Genomic DNA, 23,739 nt, shown 5'->3' on the forward strand with positions numbered 1-23,739 from the left:
GTGGTTGTCAAGGACATTGAGGTCCTTCTTGTATAGTTCTTCTGTGTATTCTTGCCATCTCTTCCTAATTTCTTCTGCTTCTGTTAGGTCCCTCCCATCCTTTATCATGGCCAGCATTGCATGGAATGTTTCTTGGATTTCTCCAGTTTTCTTGAAGAGATGCCTAGTCCTTCCCATTTTATTGTTTTCCTCTATTACTTTGCATTGTTCTTTCAGGAAATCCTCCTTATCTCTCCTTGCTGTTCTCAGGAAATCTGTACTCAGTTGGGTAAATCTTTCCTTTTCACCTTTGCCTTTCGTTTTGCTTCTTTCCTCTGCTATTTGTAAAGCCTCATCAGACAGCCACTTTGCTTTCTTGCATTTCTTTTTCTTTGGGATGGTGCTGATTGCTGCCTCTTGTACAACGTGACAAACCATAGTTCTTCAGGCACTCTGTCTATCAAATCTAGTCCCTTAAGCCTATTCTTCACCTCCACTTTATATTAATCAGTGATGTGATCTGAATGGCCTAGTGGTTTTCCCAACTTTCTTCAGTTTAAGCCTGAATTTTGCAATGAGTAGCTCATGATCTGAGCCGCAGTCAACTCCAGGTCTTGTTTTTACTGACTGTATAGAGTTTCTCCATCTTTGACTGCAAATGATATAATCAGTCTGATTCAGTGTTGTCCATCTGGTGATGTCCATGCGTAGAGTCACCTCTTAGGTTGTTGGAAGAGGGTGTTCGCTATGACCAGCATGTTCTCTTGACAAAACTCTGTTAGCCTTTGCCCAGCTTCATTTTGTTCTCCAAGGCCAAACTTGTCCATTATTCCAGTTACCCTTTGACTTCCTACTTTAGCATTCCAGTCCACTATGATGAAAAGGACATCTTTTTTTGGTATTGGTTCTAGGAGGTGTTATAAGTCTTCACAGAACCGGTCCACTTCAGCCTCTTCTGTGTCTGTGGTTGGGGCACAGTCTTGGATTACTCTGATGTTGAATGGTTTCCCTTGGATTCGGACTGAGATCATTCTGTCGTTTTCGAGATTGTATCCCATTACTACCTTTCTCACTCTCTGGTTGAGTATAAAGGCCACACCATTTTTTCTATGGGTTTTTGGTCTTCTGAGTTAAATTCACCAATTCCTGTCCACTTTAGTTCACCGATTCCCAAAATGTCAATGTTCAGTCTTGCCATCTCATTTTTGACCACATCCAACTTCCCTTGATCCACAGATCTTACATTCCAGGTTCCTACGCAGTATTGTTCTTTGTAGCATCGGACCTTCCTTTCACCATCAGACACATCCACAGCTGAGTGTCCTTTCGACTTTGGCCCAGCCGTTTCACTCTTTCTGGGGTTACTTGTACTTGCCCTCTGCTCTTCCCCAGTAGCATATTGGACACCTTCCGACCTGAGGGGCTCATCTTCCGGCGTCATATCTTGTAGCCTTTTGTTACTGACCATGGGTGGACAGTAACATAGCCACAGCATAGCCCGCAGCCTCATCAGATTGCTAAAGACACATCTTTGTTTTTCAATCAGCTACTGAAAAGACAAGTACATACAAAACTGAATGCACCATTACATCTGGTTGGCAGCCAAATTCTGAGCTTGGCAGTTTCTGGAATATTTTGATTCCTGCAAGGAAGACAACAGTACCTTTAGTCAGAAAACCAAGTTTCACCATGGTAACACAGAATTTTAGAACTATTTTCAGTCAATAATCCTATGTGACTAGCTGGACTACTGATCTTCCAGTGTGAAAAGTACTGAGACTTACTAGTGATTTCAGCTCTCATACTTTATTTCCAGTGTAGAACAAAGACAAAGTAACCGGCTCGCAGGCTGGTTTATAAAGGCATACAACCCACACCCCAAACACACCCCTACACCAGTGATAGGTATTTACAGTGGCCGAGAGTTCCATAGACTCTCAGCCGGGAGCCTAGCCCACTGATTGGTGTGGGCTAGGATCCGCTTGGCCCATTGTTCCTGGGAGTGAAGCTCGGTCGCTTCGCATGACCGCGTGGAGACCAAGCCTCGCACGCGGTTGGAGATGGATACATTACACCATGCAAGGCTCTTTCATACCAGAGTGATTTTCCATGGAGGTCAGGTTTCTGTTGTGCTTGTGTGTGAAAGTGAAACTGCAACAGAGATTCCAGACAGCATAGGCTAATCTATATTGTCTTCATTGTTAGCGTGGGTCCCCCATCCTGTATTCTCATGCAGCCATCAGGATTTTCCATCCAGGAACCCATCCTATTTTAATTTTGAGGAGAATGGATAGGACAGCATAGAAATAGAGTAATACTAAAACCTTTAAAAATGTGTGTGGCAGGCTGAGGTGTGTGTGATCGTCTTCAGTAACGGAACGGCCCCTTGCATTCATCAGCAATGAAGACGGCAGATGGACAGAGGGTGTGCCACTATATAGATTCTCCTGGACCTCTCAGTAGCTTTTGATACCATCCACTATGGCAGGGGTGGCCAAACTAGCTTAATGTAAGCGCCACATAGAATAAACATCAGATGTTCGAGAGCCACAAGACATGAACAAATATTACACGTTCTTACTGGGAAATATGCAAATTTGCTTTTTATTAACATTAGATGAGACTGCCAAAAATAATAACAAAAGTGGTAAAAGCAGATATTGATAATGATATTTATTTGTCCGATGATACTTGTTTGCTAATGATATTTAGCTTCCCCAGCCGCCCTGCCGGGAGCCGCACAATATGTGTGAAAGAGCCGCATGCAACTCCCAAGTCACAGTCTGGCCACCCCTGCACTATGGTATACTTCTGGAGAACCTTTCTGGGCTAAGGGGCACCATTCTACAGTGGTTCTGGTCCTACCTGGAGAGGAGCAGAGGTTTCAGAAGGTGGTGCTGGGAAAGTGCTGCTCAGCCCCTTGGTCTTTGGCCAATGGAGTCCTGCAAGGTTCCATGTTGTCCCCTATTCTCTTCATCTACATGAAACAGCTGGGTAAGGTCATCTGAAGATTTGGGTTGTCATCACCAATATTTAGATGCCATTGAGTTCTGTCGCATACTCCAGCTGATCCTAGGGAAGCTATAGAAACCCTGAGCTGGTACCTGAAGGCAGTTTTGGAGTGGATGTGGATTAATAAATTGAAGTTTAATCCTGACAAGATCGAAGTGCTACCAGTAAATGGAAGGTCTGAACTAGGACTTAAGGTATCACCCGTTCTGGCTGGGGTTGCCCTTTTATTTATGGTATTGCACTTTTCTGTAGAATCCCTCCCTACAGGACAAATCATGAAGGATCAGCAGAGATAATCCCACAGGTTTCACAGGGAGTCAAAATAGTGGTATTGTTCTGCTGGAACACTGCTACATCATTGGTCTGATCTGCTTCCCCCTCCCAATACTGGAGCCATCAAAGCCAGTCCAGGGGACAAGGTGGATTTCCCACAACTACAGTGAAATTCACCAACAAAATGCAGAGGTAAGAAGGGAGAAGTTTCCTTTCATTCAAATACAAGGTGTAGTTTCCTGTTCAGATACAAGGAACTACTTATGCTGACAGTGTCCTGCTGGGGAAACAACAGGGATTTTGTTCAAGTTTAAAATAATTTTAAAATATTTTATTTGACAAAGAAATGGGTTGTGTTCACAATTTGTGTACAGGTGCCAGACAGAATGGGTTGTGTTCACAATTTGTGTACAGTGGCATCACATGGAAATAGGGAAAAAACCTGGCTGAAATGGAAAAAATAATCCATGTGAGAGCAGCCCAAGAAGTATTTAGGATACTTTCTGGTCATCTCTGTTACATCTCTGTTACAGAGTTGATAGTTAATACACAGCTAACTGAGCATCTGTGGACATTCACATGCATTAACAACGCTGGGGATAGCAGACAGATTTAGGGCAAGTGAGTTACCATCCAGACAAGGTCAAATACACATCAGACATGCCTGCAAAAGAACCTTGACCTGCAATCAAATCTAGTGCACACAAACTACTTAAAACAACTCAACTGATTCATCATGCCCAGTATCCACAAGCTCAGCAAGAACTGCCTTGATAACATGTAGTCAAAACAGCAACAAAAATCTGGCAGGAAAGGCACAGAATGAAGATGGCTGTGGAACAAAAACAAATTATGCCTTTAAGAAAGAACAGCCCTGTTGAATCAGATCACTGGTCGACTGCAGCAGCATCCTGATTCATGCAGCAGCCAACCAGTTGCCCTGGAGAACCAACAAACAAACCTCCACTGCCACCACCCGCTTTAAGACTAGAGCACTAAAACAGCCCTGGCAGAAACTGCTGCCAGTTTTATTCTGCTACATATCTCCTGTGTGTGTGTGTTTAAAAAATAATGTGGTGACTGTCATTCTGTCATGCTTGTGGCTCATTTCTTAGTTGTAGATCTCCGATGAAATCAGGGTTGCCAGGCTACCCTGCCTTTAATAAGTGCATGATGGGGGAGGGGGAGAGAAATACAACAATTAATACCTTTGCTGCAGTTTTGGAACTGGCAATTTAAAACGAAACCCGCTTAAACATCTTTGAATCAAGGTGATGTGGAACGCTATGCAATTATTGGCTAACTCTAAATCGTCTGACACACACAAATGAATAGACAAACGGACAGAAATAGCAGTCTTATTTGGGGAGGGGAGATCGATACAACAAACACCAATGCATAGATGTGCCTGTTGAATTTGTCATGTTGTGCCTCCCTGCCATATTTTGGAATCAGAAATTTAGAAAGACTATTATTAATGCGATTTTTGCATAGAAGCAGGATTAGCGAGTAGAACTCACGGAGTTAACGTGAAGAACAAACACTTAGACACCACATTAAGTTCACACACCCGCAAAAATACCCTGGGTTCTGACGCATTTCCGCTGTATAACCCGTACGGAGGAATTAGATTATTTTCCGGTCCCCCCATGGCATCTTGCTCGGAAGCGTGTTCCCTTTTTTCTGTTCTCCTATGATGCCAAGTGTGCTCTAATTATCTTTCCCCCTTTAGGAAAGACGTCGGAAGCGGTGCTCTTGTTAATTTGTCCGCTGGAGCACCAACTTTGATGCCGAGGAGGATGGAACCGACGTGGCTGAGTTGGGGAGGTGGAGCTAAGATTGAAGGGGTGGGAAGAATCCCGAGCGGAGACGCAGCTGGATGGCAGGGGCAGCCCGGAGCTCCCCAGTGTCGCATGGTAACGAACGAGCCTCTCCGGGGGGAAGGGGAAGGGGGGGCTTCAAGGTTGGCACTGGGAAGAGGCAAAGCTCTCCCTCCAACTTGGGGGCTGAGGGACATCAGGCCGGTACCGAGAGTTGCTTTGGGGCACACCGCGGCCGGTGCCTGAGCAGGGCAAGGTGAGTGCAGAAGAAGGTGCGAGTGGAGTTTTGTGCTGGGGTAGCCAAAGCACACACCGGCAGTGAGGGGCTGCTGGGGCACCTTATCGTATCGAGCAACCCGATTAGGATGCCGGAGGTTAGGCAGACTCTTTCCACTTTAATCGCTCGTGAGTGTTGCATTTAACTTTTTTATCTCCACTCCGCATAGATTGTACCCTGATCCTCCCCCCCCCATTTCTGTCAAAGATTTTGTGACAATGAGAGTCGCACACTCTATATGGTATTTTGAATCCAGAGATTTCTGTTTCCTACAAGTAGCTGGTAGGATGAATTGGGTACTCTTCTCTTCCAAGGGAGAATGGCCGCTAGTCCCCAGACGATGTCCTTATAGTTTAAATTACAAACGGAAAATAGTGTAAAGCCATAAGACAGTCAGAACTGACTTGTACCACACACCTGTCATGTTGGTGCTCTCAGGTATTCGTGGCATGCATCCATGCATCCACTTTCCCAGCCTGAATGTTTACTTGCTCCTTTGTTTTTGGGTGACCAAGGCAGCCATAGGGTGGGATGCAAATCGAGCAGCAGTCAGAGATTAATTAATTACTGTACTGCCCAATTTGATGTAAGTATGTTCAGAGGGGTTTACTCCCATGTAAGCATATGTAGGATTGCAGCCTTGTTGCTCTGTTTTGCAGTAGTGATGTTTTTAACAGTCATCTGGTCCAAGCAAGCTCTAGTGGGCTGCTTAGGTAAATTTATGGAAGAGAATAATATCAGAGGTACAGAAATGGCTTGGCACCTGGATGCAGTTCAGCTTCAAGATCAACTTCAAATGTACTTCATGTGAAGGCTGTTTCATCTGTACTGCCTGTCCAAATGTAGGTTCCTGTACTAAGCCAAAAGGGTCTGACTAAGGTAGCTAACATGTTAACATTGCAGGGACATTCTTTCTCCATGTCCTTGTAAACTGTAGTCTCAACCAATGTAAATGTGAGTAAATGAAGCATGTAGTATTTTGTTTATTTGTTATATGAGGAAGGCTGTTACTGGTAAGGTGTTCTGGAGGTCATCGTTCATTGGGTTGCCACAAGTCAGAAGTGATTTGATGGCATGTAACACATACCTGGTTTCAAGTAAACTCTCCACAAGAAAATACTTTGGTAAGATTTTTAGAAATGCAAACTAGAATTAAATCTGCAAAATTGGGGCATTCTGCTAAAAGGTCTGGGATACTCTTGTTCCTCCAGATAACACTGACTTATGGATAATTGGTAATATGGTAACTTGATCTTCTGTCCACCAAAAGCAGGGCTGTTCCACTTGCCACATAGTACTCTAAGAAGTGGCACATGACCATGGCAGGTGGTGTGTTGACTCAATACCCTGCTTCTGGTTCAGGGTGACAGCAGCTCTGTGTAAATGTTACCAAGTCTCTGAAGGTCTGCTGGAGAGTTTGGGCTTGAATAAAGAACCATTGGGTAGAAGGATGGTTTACAATATGATCCCTATTTTGGATCAATAATAGATCTAACCTTGCCTGCAGACTGAGGTAGACTGGCTGGGTGAGAGCAAGAAGAAAATTTTCCTCTGTAGAATAGAGCAGCAGGTCAGAGAGAGATTTTTCTCTTCCTGAAGAGATTGCTGGATGTGGGTTTGAGAAATCATCCTTTCTCAAACAGCATTATTCTTCACTAAAGTGAGCTTGTGGCGGATTCCTCCATCTGCTGAAAACTTCCATATTAATAAGAACTAAAAAAATTGTAGGACACTTCTTCTGTGATCTGGCTGTATGCATGCCATGATTCTGTGGAAGTGAAGAAATTAGACATGGATACAGAACTGAGGATTAGAATCTCAGCTTTGATTCTTTTTTCAGAAGCAAGTTTCTAGGCTTTAAGGAGGCAAGAAGGCGATTCAGAGCATGTGGGCAATGCCTGCTGAAGTCTCAGAAGTCAGATGATTGGGAACAAAGCTGCTGTGTTTTATGTAGCTTTTTGCTTCTTCCCAGGACAAACAAGGCCAGAATAAGATGCAGAGAGCAGTAAAGATGGCATAATAATAGATTTTACTCTTTTTTTGCTGAGTACACACCATCCACCTGATGGTGGCCTGTGCTTCTGTTATAAGTATAGGGAAAAGTTCTCCCCCATGGATTCACTGTGTGGTCCAGTTCTTTTGATCCTGTTGTCACCTTTATAATGGGAACAGACACCTGCTGTACAATCCAGTTCTATGCAAGGGCCGTAGTGTTTTGCAAATCCAAGAGTAATTTAGATTCATCACAGTCATGTTTATACTGAAGGAAGGCTGGGTTTGACAAGATAGCCTGTCTCTTTGGGACAGAAGTTGTGAAATACTTAATACTTAAGCTTTCTTCAGTTCTGTTTTTAGATTTCTGGTTGGTCCTACAACCGTAATCCTATTGCACTATTTATTGAATGTCCCATCCATCAATTGTTTGGGCTCACTCCGTGTAATCTGCCTTGAGTCCAAATGAGGAAGGTATAGATGACATAAATAAATAAATAGTTTTGAGAAGACTTCTGAGAATGGGAGAACCTGGAGAGATACTGCAGGTCTCACAGTGGAGCTGCTACTGTGACTGGGAGTATGAGGCCTGTAGCTGTTGGCAGAAGGTCAGGATTTCCAGTAGGAATCCAGGCACTTAACTGCTGAACTCGGGAAATGGCTTTGGAGAAGAGTTTTGTTGTTACTATTTCCATTTCCATTGTGTGTGGGGGATAAAATTACATTTTATCTCTGCTCCTCTGAATAATTAGAGATGAGTGTCAAACTTGCAATGGAATATGTCCCTATTGTGTTATTTAAAGAGTGGCATGGATCTAGGGTACGAGACTGGAAAAATATGTTGCAGCTGTGTGATTGGAAAGAGCAATGCTGCCGGCTGTCATGGGGAGGAGGCAGGAGCAGAAGAAAATCTGACTGCATCACATAGAGCTTGGATTGTATTGGCTGGTGGGGAAACTGAGCTGTATTTTCCAGGTGCATTGGAAGTCACTTCTAAAGGGGCCTGGAAATTTCTTGTAGCGGAAACCCAGTGGCTTCAGAAATGTCCCCATGCAAGCACTTTTATTCTGTTTCTTCTTTCCTTCTTGCTTCCTCTTTTGCATTTGCTACAAGTTTATATTTCAAGCTGTGTTTGCCATAGAGGATAGAGCAGAGATGGATCTCTTTACTCAGGAGACCTATCATGGTGTTAATTATTCCCTGCCCTGCTACCATCGCACTAGCTGAGTCTCTGTGGCTTTCCTTTTGTCCTCATTTTTTCTTTTCTTTCGGCATCATGTTCTTTGCTCAGCTGGAAAAAGCTGCCTGGTGCTCCTGCCTCTTTTGCAGGAGCTCTTTGCAGTTTGGATAAAATAATGCCTCCAGGGAACACAGCTGTTCTCTGACAAGCAGCCTCTGCTCAGCTCTGAGTCATTTCTGCCTCTGCTGCTCCAGTGTGGAATGTGCTGTGAGTCAGACTTTTTCTGTAGGTCATGACCTCTAAATTGGTCTCTGGGAATTATGAAAGGGTCACGACTGCACATGGTTTTTGAGCTTGAGATGTTTCACTGGGATTGTTTCAGATTCTTGCTAGAACTGGGTTTAAGTACAGGAGATTTCTTAGGGTCAGGTCATGTGTGTGTGGTTCATGCCGGAATACGTGAGTGCTCTTAAAAAGAGTTGTGTTGGACTTGTGCAGTGCTAAGCAAGTTCTGTCTTTTGTGTCTGATCTTCATGCACACTGGACATGTGTGTATGTGTAAACTGGTCGTAAGCTGTAACTAAAGATCTAGCGAATTTGTGACAATTATAATAGCTAGGCCACTGAAACTGTCAAACGTTTCCTGCCAATTTACTGTCTTTTGTGACTGTTAGCAGGAGTATGGAGATTCACTGAGGGATATTGGAGACAGATGCAGCAGATTTTTGTATACATTGTAGCTGGAGTGGGGATTGTTCAGACCTGTTACGATGGGTTTTCCATGGCCGGTGTGTGCCCTGGCCTTTGGATCTTAATAATTATGTAGTGGCAATCTAATGCGTTTTTCACCCTTCCAGGTCAAGACCATAAGAACTGTTTGGCTGTCATAGTCCAGAGCTTTGTCCAGTCCAGCATTCTGTCTGCAAGAGAGACCAGCCAGATGTTTTCGGGAAACTCACAAGCACAAAAGCCTTCTCTTGTTTGTCAGTAGCCTTTGGTAAGCTGCGGTCTGTCAGTGAATGTAAAAATTCCTTTTTCAGCTGTTATGACAAGTAGCCATTGATATAGACCTGTCCACCATTGGTTTGTTACAACCTTTAAAAAGCCATTGTTCTGCAGGATACATCTGTCAAAGGCCACAGGACATAATGGTTAAAAACAGTATTGGCTTTTTCCATTTTGCTGTTGAACCAGAAGAGGGGGGAAAGGGCCTCATGAGTTTGGGGAAAATGGTACATCAACATCACTTATTGAAGTCTGCAGTGTACATTGTTCACATTGGCTTAATTTAGCTTTCACACATACATGGTGCAATGGGACCTCTATGCTGCTGTATGGCTTGCAGAAATCACACTAACTGATTGAACACATACAGTGGAAGCCCCCATGATGGCCCCGTCCCCTCCCTCAGAGGCAAGATTTTCCCTCTGTTTTTCTTTCCCTTTACTGACTGAGCTGCCCTAGTAATGCATTTTCTCCTTTGCTGAAGTACTTTGGCTGTCCCACCCTGTCACTGTATGATATTTTGGCTGTTGACTCAACCCAGGAACCTGAGGGAAGGATTAGGAGCCCACTTTAACTTAAACCACTTAAATGGCAGTCAAGGCATTTTGAAAGTCAAAAAAATGACAAAATATTTTATTTAACATAGAGGGGAAAGGCCAGGTGAAATCAGGGGTTGAAATTTCTGAGGTAAAACCAGTACATGCACAGACTTTAGTGCTTATGTTTCAGGCTAATGAGAGTTTCTTAATCTTTTCTCAGTAACTTAAATCTTTATGTTGAGAGGCTTTTGTTCTGGTGTTTTCCTAAAAACCCTAGTACACTTTCTTTGAGTATTGTCTGACTCTTTTAGTTTCTGGAAGGCTGGTAGACTCTTTCTGCTACCCAAACCCCTTCTCTTGAAACACCAGTACACATCTTGAGTTTTTAACTGACTCTTAAGGTCTCCAAAGGCAGTTTCTAACCACATCAGACCAGGGATCTCTGCACCCTTCAGAGCTAACTCCCTGTTTGACTGGTGTTAGCCAAATTGCCTTAATTTATTAATAAATGTGGGGAATTATGAGTATTAAATGGCAATAGGTATTAAATATAGGATCAGAACCTGTGTTTATGGGAATTTGATTTCCCAGTCCCAGAAACAGAGGCTAGATTACTAAAGCAGTGATTTCTTTACTAAGGATTCTTAAACATACAAACATAAAATCAAGCATTCACACACACAAAACAGAACTAAGAAAGCAGAGGTGATTGATAGCTAAGAGAGGGATCAGTTATGGGGTGATATGACCTGTCCAGACATGCAGAGGTCCATGAAGAAGGGATTATGGCCTAAACCCAGATATTTAGGGGTGGACTCTCAGTTGGCTTCAGGGCAGAGGCACACAGTCTGCTATGTGCTCTGACAGATATCTCTCCTTATATATAATTGAATAGTGGGTGCCAAAGTTCTAAAATGCACTCCTTTAGTGTATGGACGCTTGAACTGTATGTCAGAAGACGCTGGCTGGGTTGACTGGCTGCTTTGTGCAGTCCCGCCCAGTGTTTCAAGGTCTTTTGCATATGGAAGCTGATTGGACCTCACTGCATTCCACACCTCAAACTCACCCCCCTCCCCGCAAGGCAGTTGGAATGTCAGTTGCATATGGAACCTTCAAGGTCTTTTGCATATGGAAGCTGATTGGACTTCACTCCATTCCACACCTCATACTCCCCCCCCCCGCAAGGCAGTTGGAATGTCTGGTGGTGTGTAGGTCCCAGGATCATGTTTTAAAAGCTGCCTGGGGAGATGGGGACCTCAGACAGGTTACAGTGCCATAGACTTCACCCTCCAACCCAGCTATTTGCTCCTGGGGAACTATTGTTGCCAATCTTGGCCCAGCACCCATCAAACCATTCTCTTCAACCCCCTGCTGTGCAGCACACTTTCCCCTAGGGTTGCCAAACTCCAGGTGGGACCTGGAGATCTCCCACTGCTACAATTGATTTCCAGATGACAGAGATCAGTTTCCCCTGGAGAAAATGGCTGCTTTGGAGGGTAGACCCTATGACATTATACCTGCTGAGTCCTTCCGCCCCCCCACCCCGCCCAATGCTGCCCACTACAGAATCCACCCCCCAAAACTCCAGGTATTTCCCTCCTTAGAGCTGGCAACCCTACATTCCCCTCAATGCCTGTTGGTAGGCAACTAAGCTTGGTCCTGTCACCTACTTTGGCCTTTGGGAGAAAACACATTGGGGCCAGTCCTGATAGGGTTGCCAACTCCAGATGGGAAATTCCTGGAGATTTGAGGGATGGAGCCTGAAGAGGGTGAGGTTTGAGGAGGGGTGGGACCTCAGACAGGTACACTGCCATAGACTCCACCCTCCAAACCAGTCAGTCCCACATAGGGAACCATTGTTGCCAATCTCCAGGTGAGGGCTGGAGAGCACTCAGAATTACAACTGCTCTGCAGAAGGGAGGGCAGAAGTCAGCTGAAGTCAAAGGGGCAGATAATGGTAGGTTGATGGTTAGCTGGGAAGGAGATGGGGTTGCTAGTAGACATTATAAAACAATGCAGACCAATGGGCAGACCTGGGGGCTGGTCTCAGGTGAGAACAATATTACCTGAGCCAATGATGAGTCCCATGGGTGTGTGGCATCAGGATGGGCAAGGCCTAGATGTGACCAATGAGCTTCCAGAGGGGCAGAGTCAGGCTTTAAAAATAGAAGCCAGCTGTTGGATGACTGTACTGGGGCTAGCTGAATGGATTTTATGTCCATTGATGGTTCTGCCAAGGCAGTTGAATAGGTTCCAAGATACAGACAAAAGATGGGAGATGGGTCCCTGATTAGTGTCAGGAAGGATCGTTAATAATTTGAATGTTTGATTGGTTTATCTCGGAATCCTGAAGGATGGAGCAAGGAAGGACAAAGAATTCACACATAGACATGGGACTGCACAAAAGGGCTGGGTGAAGTACTGGAGACAGGGCTATTTGCCAGGTGGCTTCTGAATAGCCTTTAGAAATGTAGATGTTTTACCTGTTGGAACGGACGTATCATATGCATATCTTCCTGGGTGGGGGAAAAGACTGGAGGTTTCCTCTGAGGGTGCCTTGTTGTCACCTGAAAATGGAGACCCTATTTCCAGAACTATGACTTGCTCTGTGTTTTCAGGTCTTCCTTGGCCTGAGATTTGTGTGTCTCTGGTTCAGGTTAGAAAGCGGGGTGCCCCTGCTGTTGTGTTAAACTGCTCTCAGTTAAGGCTGAAATCAGACTCCATCCTCTTCAGCATCCAGTTCAGAAGTTTTTCTCTGCTCCACTGATGCTAACCAAGCAGATCTCTTGAAGCAGCCTATCACTCAAGGCTCTCTAGCTCTGTGAAGCATTAACCCTTCACAGTCCTTTATCTGTTTAACACAGCACTTCTACGCTTTTAAAAAGTTCAGTTCCATGCTGCTGTTCAAATATGGGTCTTTGAATACTGAAGTCTGTAATTACAATCATAAAAAAGTTCAGTTCATCACACACACACACACACCTCTTACAGGTTCTCATCAGAAGGGTCTGAAGCTGTTTGAGAGAGTGTGGTCTAATGGTTAGAATACTGGAGCAATTGGACAGTGCCAATAATTCTGGTTTTAAAAGGCCAGTTTGGTTTGGGGAATAGCTCTCCAATGACATATCCATCATACCCAGCCAGAAACGACAGCACACAAAAGGTGAAACTTCTGTGATGACCCCTTGTATGACTGCCACCTCGATTCACAACAAGCAGCCTTGATTATGCTAGCAAATGTTGTAGAAGGTTCAAATGGCATTTGCTCTCTTAGTGGATAACCTGTTTCGTAGGTAGGTAGAAGTATTGATTGCTTCTCCTCAGTAATTGTCAGGTAGCTCTGCCTCAAGAAGCATACATTGGGACATCTCACTGAGAGAGTGGTTCTTTGTTTCTGCCACACCATTGTTTTCTGGGGTGTACAGGACTGTAAGATGGTGGTCTGTGCCTTGTTCTGTCAAGTAATTTGTCATTTCATGTCCCATGTATTCCCCACCATTATCAGTCTAGATTACTAGTGGCTTTCTTTTGAATCAGTTACTGACTATTGCCACAGATGCATTAAAATTTTCCAATACTCTACTTTTCTCTTTATTTAGATTTGAGTAGTCATCAATAAATGTTAGCACATATTAATTTCCACTGAATGTTTGGCTTTTCATGGGTCCACACATATCACTGTGTATTAGCTCTAGGGGGCACTGCGTTTGACTTGTGCAATGCTTGTTAAAGCTTGATCTAGTTCCCTTCGCTTTGATGCAGCATACACACTTCTCTGCATCAGCACATTTGGTCATTAGTATGCCTTTTGTTAAGTTCTTGCTTTCAAGGTGGCTTCTTATATATTTATATTTTTTTCTATGATCCAATCTCCTATGCCACAACCTGGAACAATTCTAGTTATTACAGTGCTTTATAAAGTTTACTTATTCTCTGTGATACTCAAGTTGTACAAATCCTCACTCACATCACCTGTTGCAATTAAGTCAGTCTTGTCTCTGATAAAAGCAACCTTTGGAGATAGGTGTTTTATTCCTTTATTTGCCATTGCTATCAGAGAGATAAGATTATTCTCTAGTCTTGGAACAGACAAACAATTTGCAACAAGGACTTCTCGGATTTCACCATTTGGAAGCTTGCAGTACAGTGTCCCAGAGTCTATGCCTTCAGCCCAGAGGATTTCTCCATCTTCTATATGTAATTTCTCTTTCTTTATCTAATGTTTTTTAAAAATTATAATTGCCTATGCATGAAGTAGCACCAGAGCTGATGTACCAAGTGGTGCTTTTGTGCTACTTTGAGATAATATCAAGCTTTTCTTTGTTGGCTGTTCATTTATTTTAAGTGGAGCCTTTCTGCTTCCCTCTTGCTTTTGGCTTCCTATCTTAGCTCAGGAAGGAGGGCTCCAGAGCGAACTAATTTATGCAGTAGCCAAACCACTCACTCACAACTTTAGTGCCAGTAGCTCACAAAGCAGAATTTTTGCTCACAAGACTCCACAGCTTAGAGGGAACGTTGGTAGGGAGTCTGCAAAAATAAAATGAAAGGCAGGACCATGTAAAGAAGAAGAAGAGATTGGATTTATACCCCGTCCTTCACTACCAAAAGGTGTCTCAGAGCGGCTTACAGACTCCTTTTCCTTCCCTTCCCCACAACAGACACCCTGTGAGGTAGGTGGGGCTGAGAGAGCTCTTGACAGAAACTGCTCTTTTTCACTTGATATATCCTGGTTTGCCACAAGAATATTAAATTAACTTGCCTTTTTTATATTTAAAGCCCATTGACTGGACTTCGATCTCTTATGCTGCCTTCAAGTCTCTTCCTCTAGCTGACCGATCATTCCTTTCAGGGACAGAAAATTCTTCAGCTTCTGTTGCATGGATAACATTTTCATTTGATTCTGGCAAACAATCATATCCTGATCTGGAACTTCCTTCCCTGCAGCTCTCAGTTGTTGAGCTAGATTCAGCAGCTCATCCAAGTGATTTCTCAAGTTCATTTTTAAATTGAAAAAACGTTCTAAAGATACATCTGACACTTTAGAGAGGATTTGATATGTAACCTTTGTAATTCCTCCCACATCTCTTGGGTAGTTCCCATATCATAGCTGACAATCTGTAAGATCCTATACGACGATGGCCAATGTTGCCTTACTGTTTGAAGAGTCCCAAGCTGCTTGCCTTTCAGTCTAACGTCCCATAGATCGAGAGTCCCAAGCTGCTTGCCTTTCAGTCTGAGTAACGTCCCATAGGTATCTCTGGATTAAATGGGTCTTCATTCTTTATCTCCAAATTAGAGAGCGTTCTCTGTCCAGTGGCCATGCTGTGCTCCAAAGGGAGCTGCCACCTTTGATCCTTTGTCTCCCTGCTCCTGCCTTGCACGCATTTGAGAGCCTCTGGTGATTTTTTTTTACCTTTAATCAGATGCACCTGTCTTGGGCCCATAACCCTGTTGGCCGAGTGATGACACAGCAGAGCTGCACAAACTGATTAAAATATAGAGAGAGCGTTATGTAGGAACTAACATACTTGTAGTAAAGAGCAGTAATAGAGACAGGTTCCTAGCTACATCACAGTGAGAGAGAGTTATGAGTTGTGGAACTTCTGAGGAGGAGGAGGAGGAGGAGGATATTGCCCTAAGAGTAGCAGTCTGGTGACAGACAAGGAACAACACTTACCAGGACAGAAGGTGCTGCCCACACTATCCTATCTAACTGGCCTTTCCTCTTGCTGCCCCTTGCAAGTTTTTTCCCCTCATCTTTTGTGCACCAGATGTTGTTTACTCCAACAAAAGTGGCATTGAATAGTGCAGAGGCCCCCAGCCTTTTTGAGCCTATGAACACCTTCGGAATTCTGACACAGTGGAGTGGGCGTAACCACAAAATGGCTGCCATAGGAGGCGGAGCCACATACACTGGGGATTCCCACGTGCAGGAGGAGAAGAGGAGCAATTAAAAAAATACACTGGGACAGCAGGGTAAGAGAGAATAAAACAAACACTGTGGTGGTAGCTGCCACTGAAACAATATCATTTTAATCTGCACAGCCAATCAGAAGCCCTGCTGGGCAAGAGCCCCACCTGGCCCCACCCACTTTCTAAAACTACTTGATGGGCACCAGAAAAGGTGCTGGGGGGGCGTGGGAGCCACAGGTACCACGTTGGGGACCACTGGAAAATATATCCCAACTTCTGTAAAAAGGAACAATTACTTTTTGACCTTAATTTAATAGTGTCAGATCTGTCATGCTAGGGCTCATGGACATTTTGGGGTGATGAGGCTAGGAAAGTCTTTCAGGTGTCCAAAGGCTCTTTGTCATTTGCTTGACAGAAAAAAAAAATCTGGAATGGTATTTGTGTTAGACATTTGTTGTTCTCAGTTTAATGTGTCTTTAAACAGCACTTTAGTTTTATCACCATCTAATGAATGTTTTATATGGATTGTTTGTGTTTTTAACTGATGCTTGTACTTATGTTTTATTGTTTTTGAATGCTGCTTGTCAGTTTTGGAAGCCGCCCTGAGCCCGCTTGTGGGGAGGGCGGGGTAAAAGTGGAATGAATAAAATAAATATAAATATAAATATTATCACGAAAGTATTTAAAATCTATAGAGATTTTTGTATATTAATTATGTTGGTTTGCCAGTTCATGCTCTGATGGGATCACTTTTGTTGGCTTGGGTTTTCTGCCCCTTAGCACACAGCACACCTGTCTCTTGGATTACTGGGCCTTCTGACCTCACTTTATAGTACCCGTCTCCTTCCATTGGTACTGATGTTCCCTCTAAGCTGTGGAGTCTTGTGAGCAAAAATTCTACTTTGTGAGCTACTGGCATTAAAGTTGTGAGCGAGCAATTTGGCTGCTGCATAAATTAGTTTGCACTGGAGCCATCCTTCCTGAGCGAAGACAGAAATGTGTGAGCCAGAGGCTAAAAAACTGTGAACTAGCTCACACTAACTCAGCTTAGAGGGAACACTGGTTGGTACCTGTATATATTTCTGCCAACTGAGTGCTCTTTTCCTCCTTCATTTCAGGGATCAACCAGCCAGGCTGAAGCTGCCCAAGATGATGGGGGAAATACTGTTTTTTCATGGACCACTCTCTTTCTTGCTGCTCTCCTATGCTTGCCAAGCTGTTGGTGGGGCCAGTCCCCTGTGTGAAAAAGAGGTTGAGTCCTGGGGGGCCATATTTTCTGGGGAACGCCTGGATGCCTGGGTCTGTTCTCTGATTGGTTCGGTTATGGTTGGGCTGAGTGGTGTCCTTCCTTTGGTGATCATTCCTCTTGAGTCCGGAGCAGCTCTGAAGTCAGAAGGTAAGTTGACCTGACTCTTAGAACTGTATTCTTAACAATCCCTCAACCTCTCAGTCATTGAGGGGGCATGTAGTTTGAATGCAAAAGCAGAGATTCTACTTGAGGCCAGGAAAAGTTGCCTGCTGAAATGCCTGCATAATTCACTCAGTCCTGCTATTAAGCAAGGTAAGAAGAACCGTACCTAAATATGTGGACTCTGTTGTAAGGTGTTTGTTCCAATGAACATTGGAAAAGAGTAGCTTGGCACCCCTCCCCAGCAAGTACTTTCTGACGAGCCCAAATTTTACACACTGAGAACTGGAACGTTTGTGGCCTGCATAAATGATGCACATTCAGCAAGTTTTGCATAATTAGGACTTGGGGGGGGGGAAGGTGCCAGAACTCTTGAGGGAAATGAAGTTTTCAATCTGTATACTGAAAACTCGTGAACTTTTAAACATTTTTAAAAGAATGTTGTCGAAGAGGTTCCAGAACTGTTTCAGCGTGTTCCCCCAGAAAAAAGCCCCGTATTATATTTGCATTGCAAATGTTGCATAAATATATTTGTATATAGTGCTTTGCATGATTTACTTTTTATTGTTCAGAGGATTGGATAAGGAGTCAGGCAGAACAACAAAACCTTGCTTTCTAAAATTTGTAAAACCCCCCCCCCCCCCATGGACTTTGTGACGAGATAAAACCAGCACACTTTCAAGCCTTCTTTATAGCCATAAGGACTAGAAACTTGCTCTTTAAAATAGAAAAGAAAGTAGCCAACATCAGATGCTGGGCTTAGAAGAGTATAATGTCACAAACCCACAGCCCTCCCTGCTCCCCCAGAAACAGTTGTCAGGTGCCCCTAGTCAGTCTGCAGAGGCCACTGTGAAGGTAGTGCAACTGGCATCTTGGTTTCTGCATGGGGAAACTGGGAGGCTTCCTCTGGCCTCATCATGTGCATCAGCAGCAAACTGTGTGCCTGGGAAGGTGGCATGCAAGCATCCCCTTGGGTCCCCCTGATCAGCACAGTGGGTCGGGGCCAAGCTCTGCAGTGATATTGGCTGTTCTTTGTCTTTCAGAGGGATCTCATCGAATGAAGCAGCTGCTGAGTTTTGCTATTGGTGGGCTCCTTGGGAATGTGTTTCTGCACCTGCTCCCTGAGGCCTGGGCCTACACCTGCAGTGCTGCCTCAGGTAACATCGGGATGTGTGTAAATGCCCTGAGACCGCAGAGTGCTGGGCACTGGTTGCCCCGGCCTTTCCTATCCATCTGCTTCTGTGCATCAGCATAAGGGGGTAGTCAGAGGTCTGTAGCAGGATGGGGAGAATTAGTGAAAGCTGGCTTTAAAGTCTTTGGCTCATAAGCTGGAGGGGATGGTAAGGCATCCCTAGCCTGTCTATTGTGTCCCTGAAGGGAGGCAGCCTCAAGAACAACCAGGCTGGGGTGTCTTCAGCCACTTGGCCATGAGGTGGCCTAACCTTCTGTCAGGGATAAAATGAACACAGCAACTGTTGCCTCTCTGCATTTTGGCAGGCCTGTGTTGTCACGACAGAGAATTAGCGGCTGAACAAAGAAGGGAAGAGTTTCTCTCCTCGCAGAGGAAATTCTCAGGATGGCCCTTGGCCCGGTGTGGCTCGTTGCTTTGCCACAGACAGAGAGAGCTGCTGGAAAGTGTTCTGTGTCCTGAAAATGTCCTCTGGGCTGACTCTTTGAGAATGCATCTCCATTGGTCTTGGAAGCATTTTATCTAGACTTTGGCTTCCTGGTTCACTTCACTTCACTTCACCCGTGCCTGTCCCTCCCGCTTGCTGGCAGTCAGTCTGGGTGGTGAGTGGGAAGCTGTCAGTAACTCTCATGAGAGAGAACACTTCGTGTCCTTAGGCTAAGAATGTGCCAGGGTGTGACTGAATGAGCTTTCCACCACCCAGTTGTCATGTCTGTGCATGCAGTTTAGACATGCTCAGCCTCCCAGTTTGCAACCGCACACACACCGGGCTGTTTGCAAAGCTGCATGCATTTCGGTACCCAAGAAATCCAAATTTTGTGCTCACTTTTAAGTTCAATGGATTCTTCCTCTCACATTTTGTTTAAACTGTCATGACAAGCAGTGAGAAAGACCAGCAGGAAGGGAAGAGGCCCTTGAACTCCTTGCAGTGGTTTTTCTGCTCAACATCCACCCCACCCACCAGCTGCTGCTTTGCCCACTGGGGAAGAGGTACAAGAACTAGGCTGGCAGAGGCCAGTTTGTTTCCTGCATTTATAGTCTGGTTTATAGGCCACTTGAGTGAGGAAGTCTAGGAAGAGAAGGAGGGGGAGGGGGATCAGGAGGACTGAACTTGCAGGTGTGGGAGAAGGTGAGCTACACATGCACAGAAGTCCCTCCCTGTGAGCAGAGACCCTTCTCTGCTTTCTCAGCCATTGTCTCAGGTTCCTCTTTTATTCCCAAGTCTTTAATTGCATCAACCAGAGCATTGTTTAAAAGCTGAGATTTTCAGCAGATAGAATGTCATGCCAGATGTTAGATGCCAGGTTTATGTGTTAGAATCTATTTACTACTTATGATCTCCAGTTATCGGACTCAGGGATAGGGGTTCACTTGTATAAAAAGTGGTTTGTCTTGCATTTTCTTTTTTGCTGTTGTTCAATTCCTACCAGAGTCTTAGGCCACTTGATGAAGTATCTGTTGCCTCTGTGAACTAATCTTATGTCACACTGGCAGCATAATCCTCTGCTTATTTACTCCAGTCTAAGCCAAGAGTGACTCTGTGATTTGATCTGCCTCTAAGACAAAGGTGGGTCAACTTCAGCTTTGCATGGTGTCTTTTTTTCTTTTTTGCAAGATATTCTGAGATCCACTTGGTTTATTTTACACGTGCAAAGCAAGAGTGCATATTCAGGATTTCTTAACAGTTAAGGGCCAATGTTCCCTCTAAGCTGTGGAGTCTTGTGAGCAAAAAGTCTACTTTGTGAGCTACTGGCATTAAAGTTGTGAGCAAGCAACTTGGCTGCTGAATAAATTAGTTTGCTCTGGAGCCATCCTTCCTGAGCTAAGACAGAAATGTGTGAGCCAGAGGCTAAAAACCTGTGAGCTAGCTCACACTAACTCAGCTTAGAGGGAACACTGGAACTTAAGGCTCAACCTCGTCTGTTAGGAGGCTCTCTTATACAGTCTTGCTTAAGTACACTGCTGGGTCAGGCCAAGTTCTGCCTACAGCAATCAAGCAAGGAGAAAGTTGCCAGCAATATAATCAACCAGACATACAAAAACCACCTTAAAGAATGTAAACAAAATCCATTTTTAACAAAAATATTTATAGTGATATAATATAAACTATCATGCAAACTACAAGTGTGCATTATTACCCTAAAAGACATACAAATACAAGCGGGATGTAAACCCTGCTGAAATATAATCCTAAAGGGACCGAGCCAATCAATAATCATCTTAGGCTGTAAGAACAAAAAGAAACATTCCCTGCAACAGCCGAAGACAAGTCCCTTGAAGCATGAAGACGTCAAAGTTTGTAATATACGGCAGCCGGTTTCAAATCAATATCTTCATCAAGCTGTTAGTCTTCATAAGGCTTGTGGGACTTCCACTAGTTTCCACGAATTCACAAGCACATGGCGGCAAGCGTCCCTAGTGACAAGATTGAGATAGCTGCATATCCAGGCTTATCAGAATTCATTGTCCTTTTGCCCTAAGGATCCACTTGTTTTTGGAATATGGCCTAGTGGCTTTCATAAATAAGGCAGGAATTCCTTACTCTCCTTACTCTCTCACTCCCCTGCACCCCCTGCCCTTTCAGGAGGAGGACAGAGTTTCCAACAGCAGAAGCTTCTGGGTCTCTGGGTCATTATTGGTTTGCTGACCTTCCTGAGTTTGCAGAAGATGTTCCCAGACCACGAAAAGCAAGAATGCTCCAGCTTGGTGAGTGGATTATGAAAATGTCCCAGAAGCCCACTTAGGTTGTGGTTGCTGCCCTTGATCTTGCAAAATAGCTCCAGCCATTTGATTTTGCAGAAGCTGGATGAAGCCTTATCTCTTGTCCTTCCCAGCAGGTGACTCTGCTTAGGGAATCTTGAGGCCTGACATCTGGTCAGTGTTTAGCTTTAGGGACTGCAGCTGCCAGCCAGGAAGAGGAAGGGAAGGGCTCCATGATCCTCTGTGTGGATCCCCTTCCACGCATGTTGATTTGGCGAGCTGTGCATGCAGGAGGGCATAGGCTGCTCATGGCGAGGAATCCTACACTGAGTCTGTCTTCCCTCCCCTCCCTCCTGCATCTGGAATAAATAATGCACATACTCAAAACAGGGGGAAATTTGAGGTTCATTTAAAGCTTTCTAGTGGAGCTGCGGTGGCTCAAGTGGTTAAGACACTGAACCGCAGGCTGTGGAAGGTCGGTAGTTCAGCAGTTCAAGACCCGAGTTGCCGCATGACGGAGTGAGCTCCCGTCTCTAGTTCCAGCTCCTGCCAACCTAGCAGTTCGAAAGCAAGAAATTGCAAGGAGATAAATAGGTACCACTTCGGTGGGAAGGTAACAGCGTTCCGTACGCCTTGGTGTTTAGTCATGCCGGCCACATGACCACGGAAACATCTTCGGACAGTGCTGGCTCTTCGGCTTTGAAACTGAGATGAGCACCGCAACCCTAGAGTCGGATTCGACTGGCTTTCGAGCAAGGGAACCTTTACCTTTACTTTTAAAGCTTTCTGGTAATCTCTGTCCGTCACAAAAGTTATTAAATATGGGGTATGTGTAGTTCCTTTCATGGCAGAGCAATACGAAAGGGGATTCTGGAAGTGTCTGAGCCACTGTTTGATGGACATGGGGAAAAATCAGCTGCTTCTCTGCAACTTAGGTCAGTGATTCCAAGGCACCTGCCAAAAGGGTTCCAAATGGAAGTAGCTTCTCCATTCAGGATGGGGCCAATCCAGTCCACAGAACAAAGATGGGCAAGGCTCAGTGTAATGGTTCTTCTCACCCATCTTCGCTACCAGCCAAGAAGATCAAGGTAAATCTTGTGTGCTTTGGGGGGGTGAGGTGTCAGGTCCATAGTCCAACTTGATGTGTGTCTCCAGAGCAAGAGCTGAAAATCCAGGAAATCCAAGGCCTTCTTGAAAATATGGGAGCGGATGGTGGGTGGGCAGGCAATCAGGTGCTTTACTCTTGAACTCACATTAATGTACAAATCTGCCTTATACTCAGTTGGACTGTAACGTTGTCTTACTCAGAACCGGCCACTCCGACTCGTAGCAGTTCTCCAGAGTCCAAAGCCGATGTCTTTCCCAGCACTGTGGTCTGAGATCCTTTCAATGGAGCTTGAATCTGAGGCCTTGTGCATGCAAATCTTGTGCCTTTCCTCTGGGTTATGGCCCCAAGCCCCATCGTCTAGGCCTTTCTCCCAGCCTTTGCCCTCTCTCTCACCTTGATCCTTTATGTTAGACAGCTTGTGCTTTGGTTCTGGTCATTTTAAAGAAGGGGTTCCAATCATGCTTTACTAATCTTAGGTCAGCACAAAAACAATATCCACTTACCAAACAATATTTTCACACTCTTCAAAACACAGCTATCATTTTACAACTGAACCTACAAAGCTGTCTTATACTCACACCAGTAGTCTGTCAAGATCTGTACTGTCTACTCTGGCTGGCAGCAGCTCTCCAGGGTCTCAAGCAGAGGGCTTTCACGTCACCTACTAACTGGTCCTTTTAACTAGAGATGATAGGAATTGAACCTGTGACCTTCTGCATGTCAAGCAGATGCTCTACTATAGTGAACCATGGCCCCTCTCCTGGGAAAGCTGAGGCTGGACCACTCCCACCTGTGCTAAGGGGCAATATGTTTTTATTGGGAAAACAATGAACATTGGCATGTATCAACACACATCTTTAAGCTGAAGCCTGTATGTTTGAAGAAGAAGAGTAAACAGCATCTACTGACTCCTTAGCATTTTGTATCCATTTTTAATGGACTGTCATTTAATTTAATTTAAAAGATGCATGTTTGTCATGATAAATGTATAATTGATTGTACTTGTAAGTCCAGAATAAATCATATTGGAATTAAATTAGCATTCTTAGTGTCTGTAGACTATTTTGAGGTCTCCTATGAATTTCCAATTGTCTTTGGCTTGTTTTCGATTTCCGGTTATCTTTACTTTCTCCCTGCTGTAGATCAGTGGATACCTCAATCTGTTGGCCAACACAATCGATAACTTCACACATGGGCTTGCGGTGGCAGCAGGCTTCCTAGTTAGCAGAAAGGTAAGTTGAGGGGTTTGGCTTGAACACTGCCTGATGTCTGGATACCAGGAGTTTGGTCTGAAAGGGAAATGGGCAGTTCTGCTCTGTTGCTAAGCATAAGGCTTTTAAATAG

The 23,739-nt window shown here is 44.5% G+C and overlaps 1 protein-coding gene across 1 annotated transcript in view; it reads left to right on the top strand.

Annotated features, from left to right (window-relative positions):
* The first annotated feature begins 5,115 nt into the window (after positions 1 to 5,115).
* Positions 5,116 to 23,739, top strand: part of SLC39A13 (solute carrier family 39 (zinc transporter), member 13) — a 24,457-nt gene continuing 5,833 nt past the window's right edge. Inside the window, exons 1-7 of the mRNA XM_015415663.1 lie at positions 5,116 to 5,180; positions 9,391 to 9,530; positions 17,109 to 17,386; positions 18,442 to 18,555; positions 21,172 to 21,293; positions 22,223 to 22,375; positions 23,538 to 23,627. Of these exons, the coding sequence (XP_015271149.1) occupies positions 17,140 to 17,386; positions 18,442 to 18,555; positions 21,172 to 21,293; positions 22,223 to 22,375; positions 23,538 to 23,627 (726 nt within the window). The 5' untranslated portion in view covers positions 5,116 to 5,180; positions 9,391 to 9,530; positions 17,109 to 17,139. The remainder of the gene's footprint in view (positions 5,181 to 9,390; positions 9,531 to 17,108; positions 17,387 to 18,441; positions 18,556 to 21,171; positions 21,294 to 22,222; positions 22,376 to 23,537; positions 23,628 to 23,739) is intronic.

This window comes from Gekko japonicus, unplaced genomic scaffold, assembly GCF_001447785.1.
Source record: "Gekko japonicus isolate JY-2015 unplaced genomic scaffold, Gekko_japonicus_V1.1 scaffold2116, whole genome shotgun sequence".
NCBI lineage: Eukaryota > Metazoa > Chordata > Lepidosauria > Squamata > Gekkonidae > Gekko > Gekko japonicus.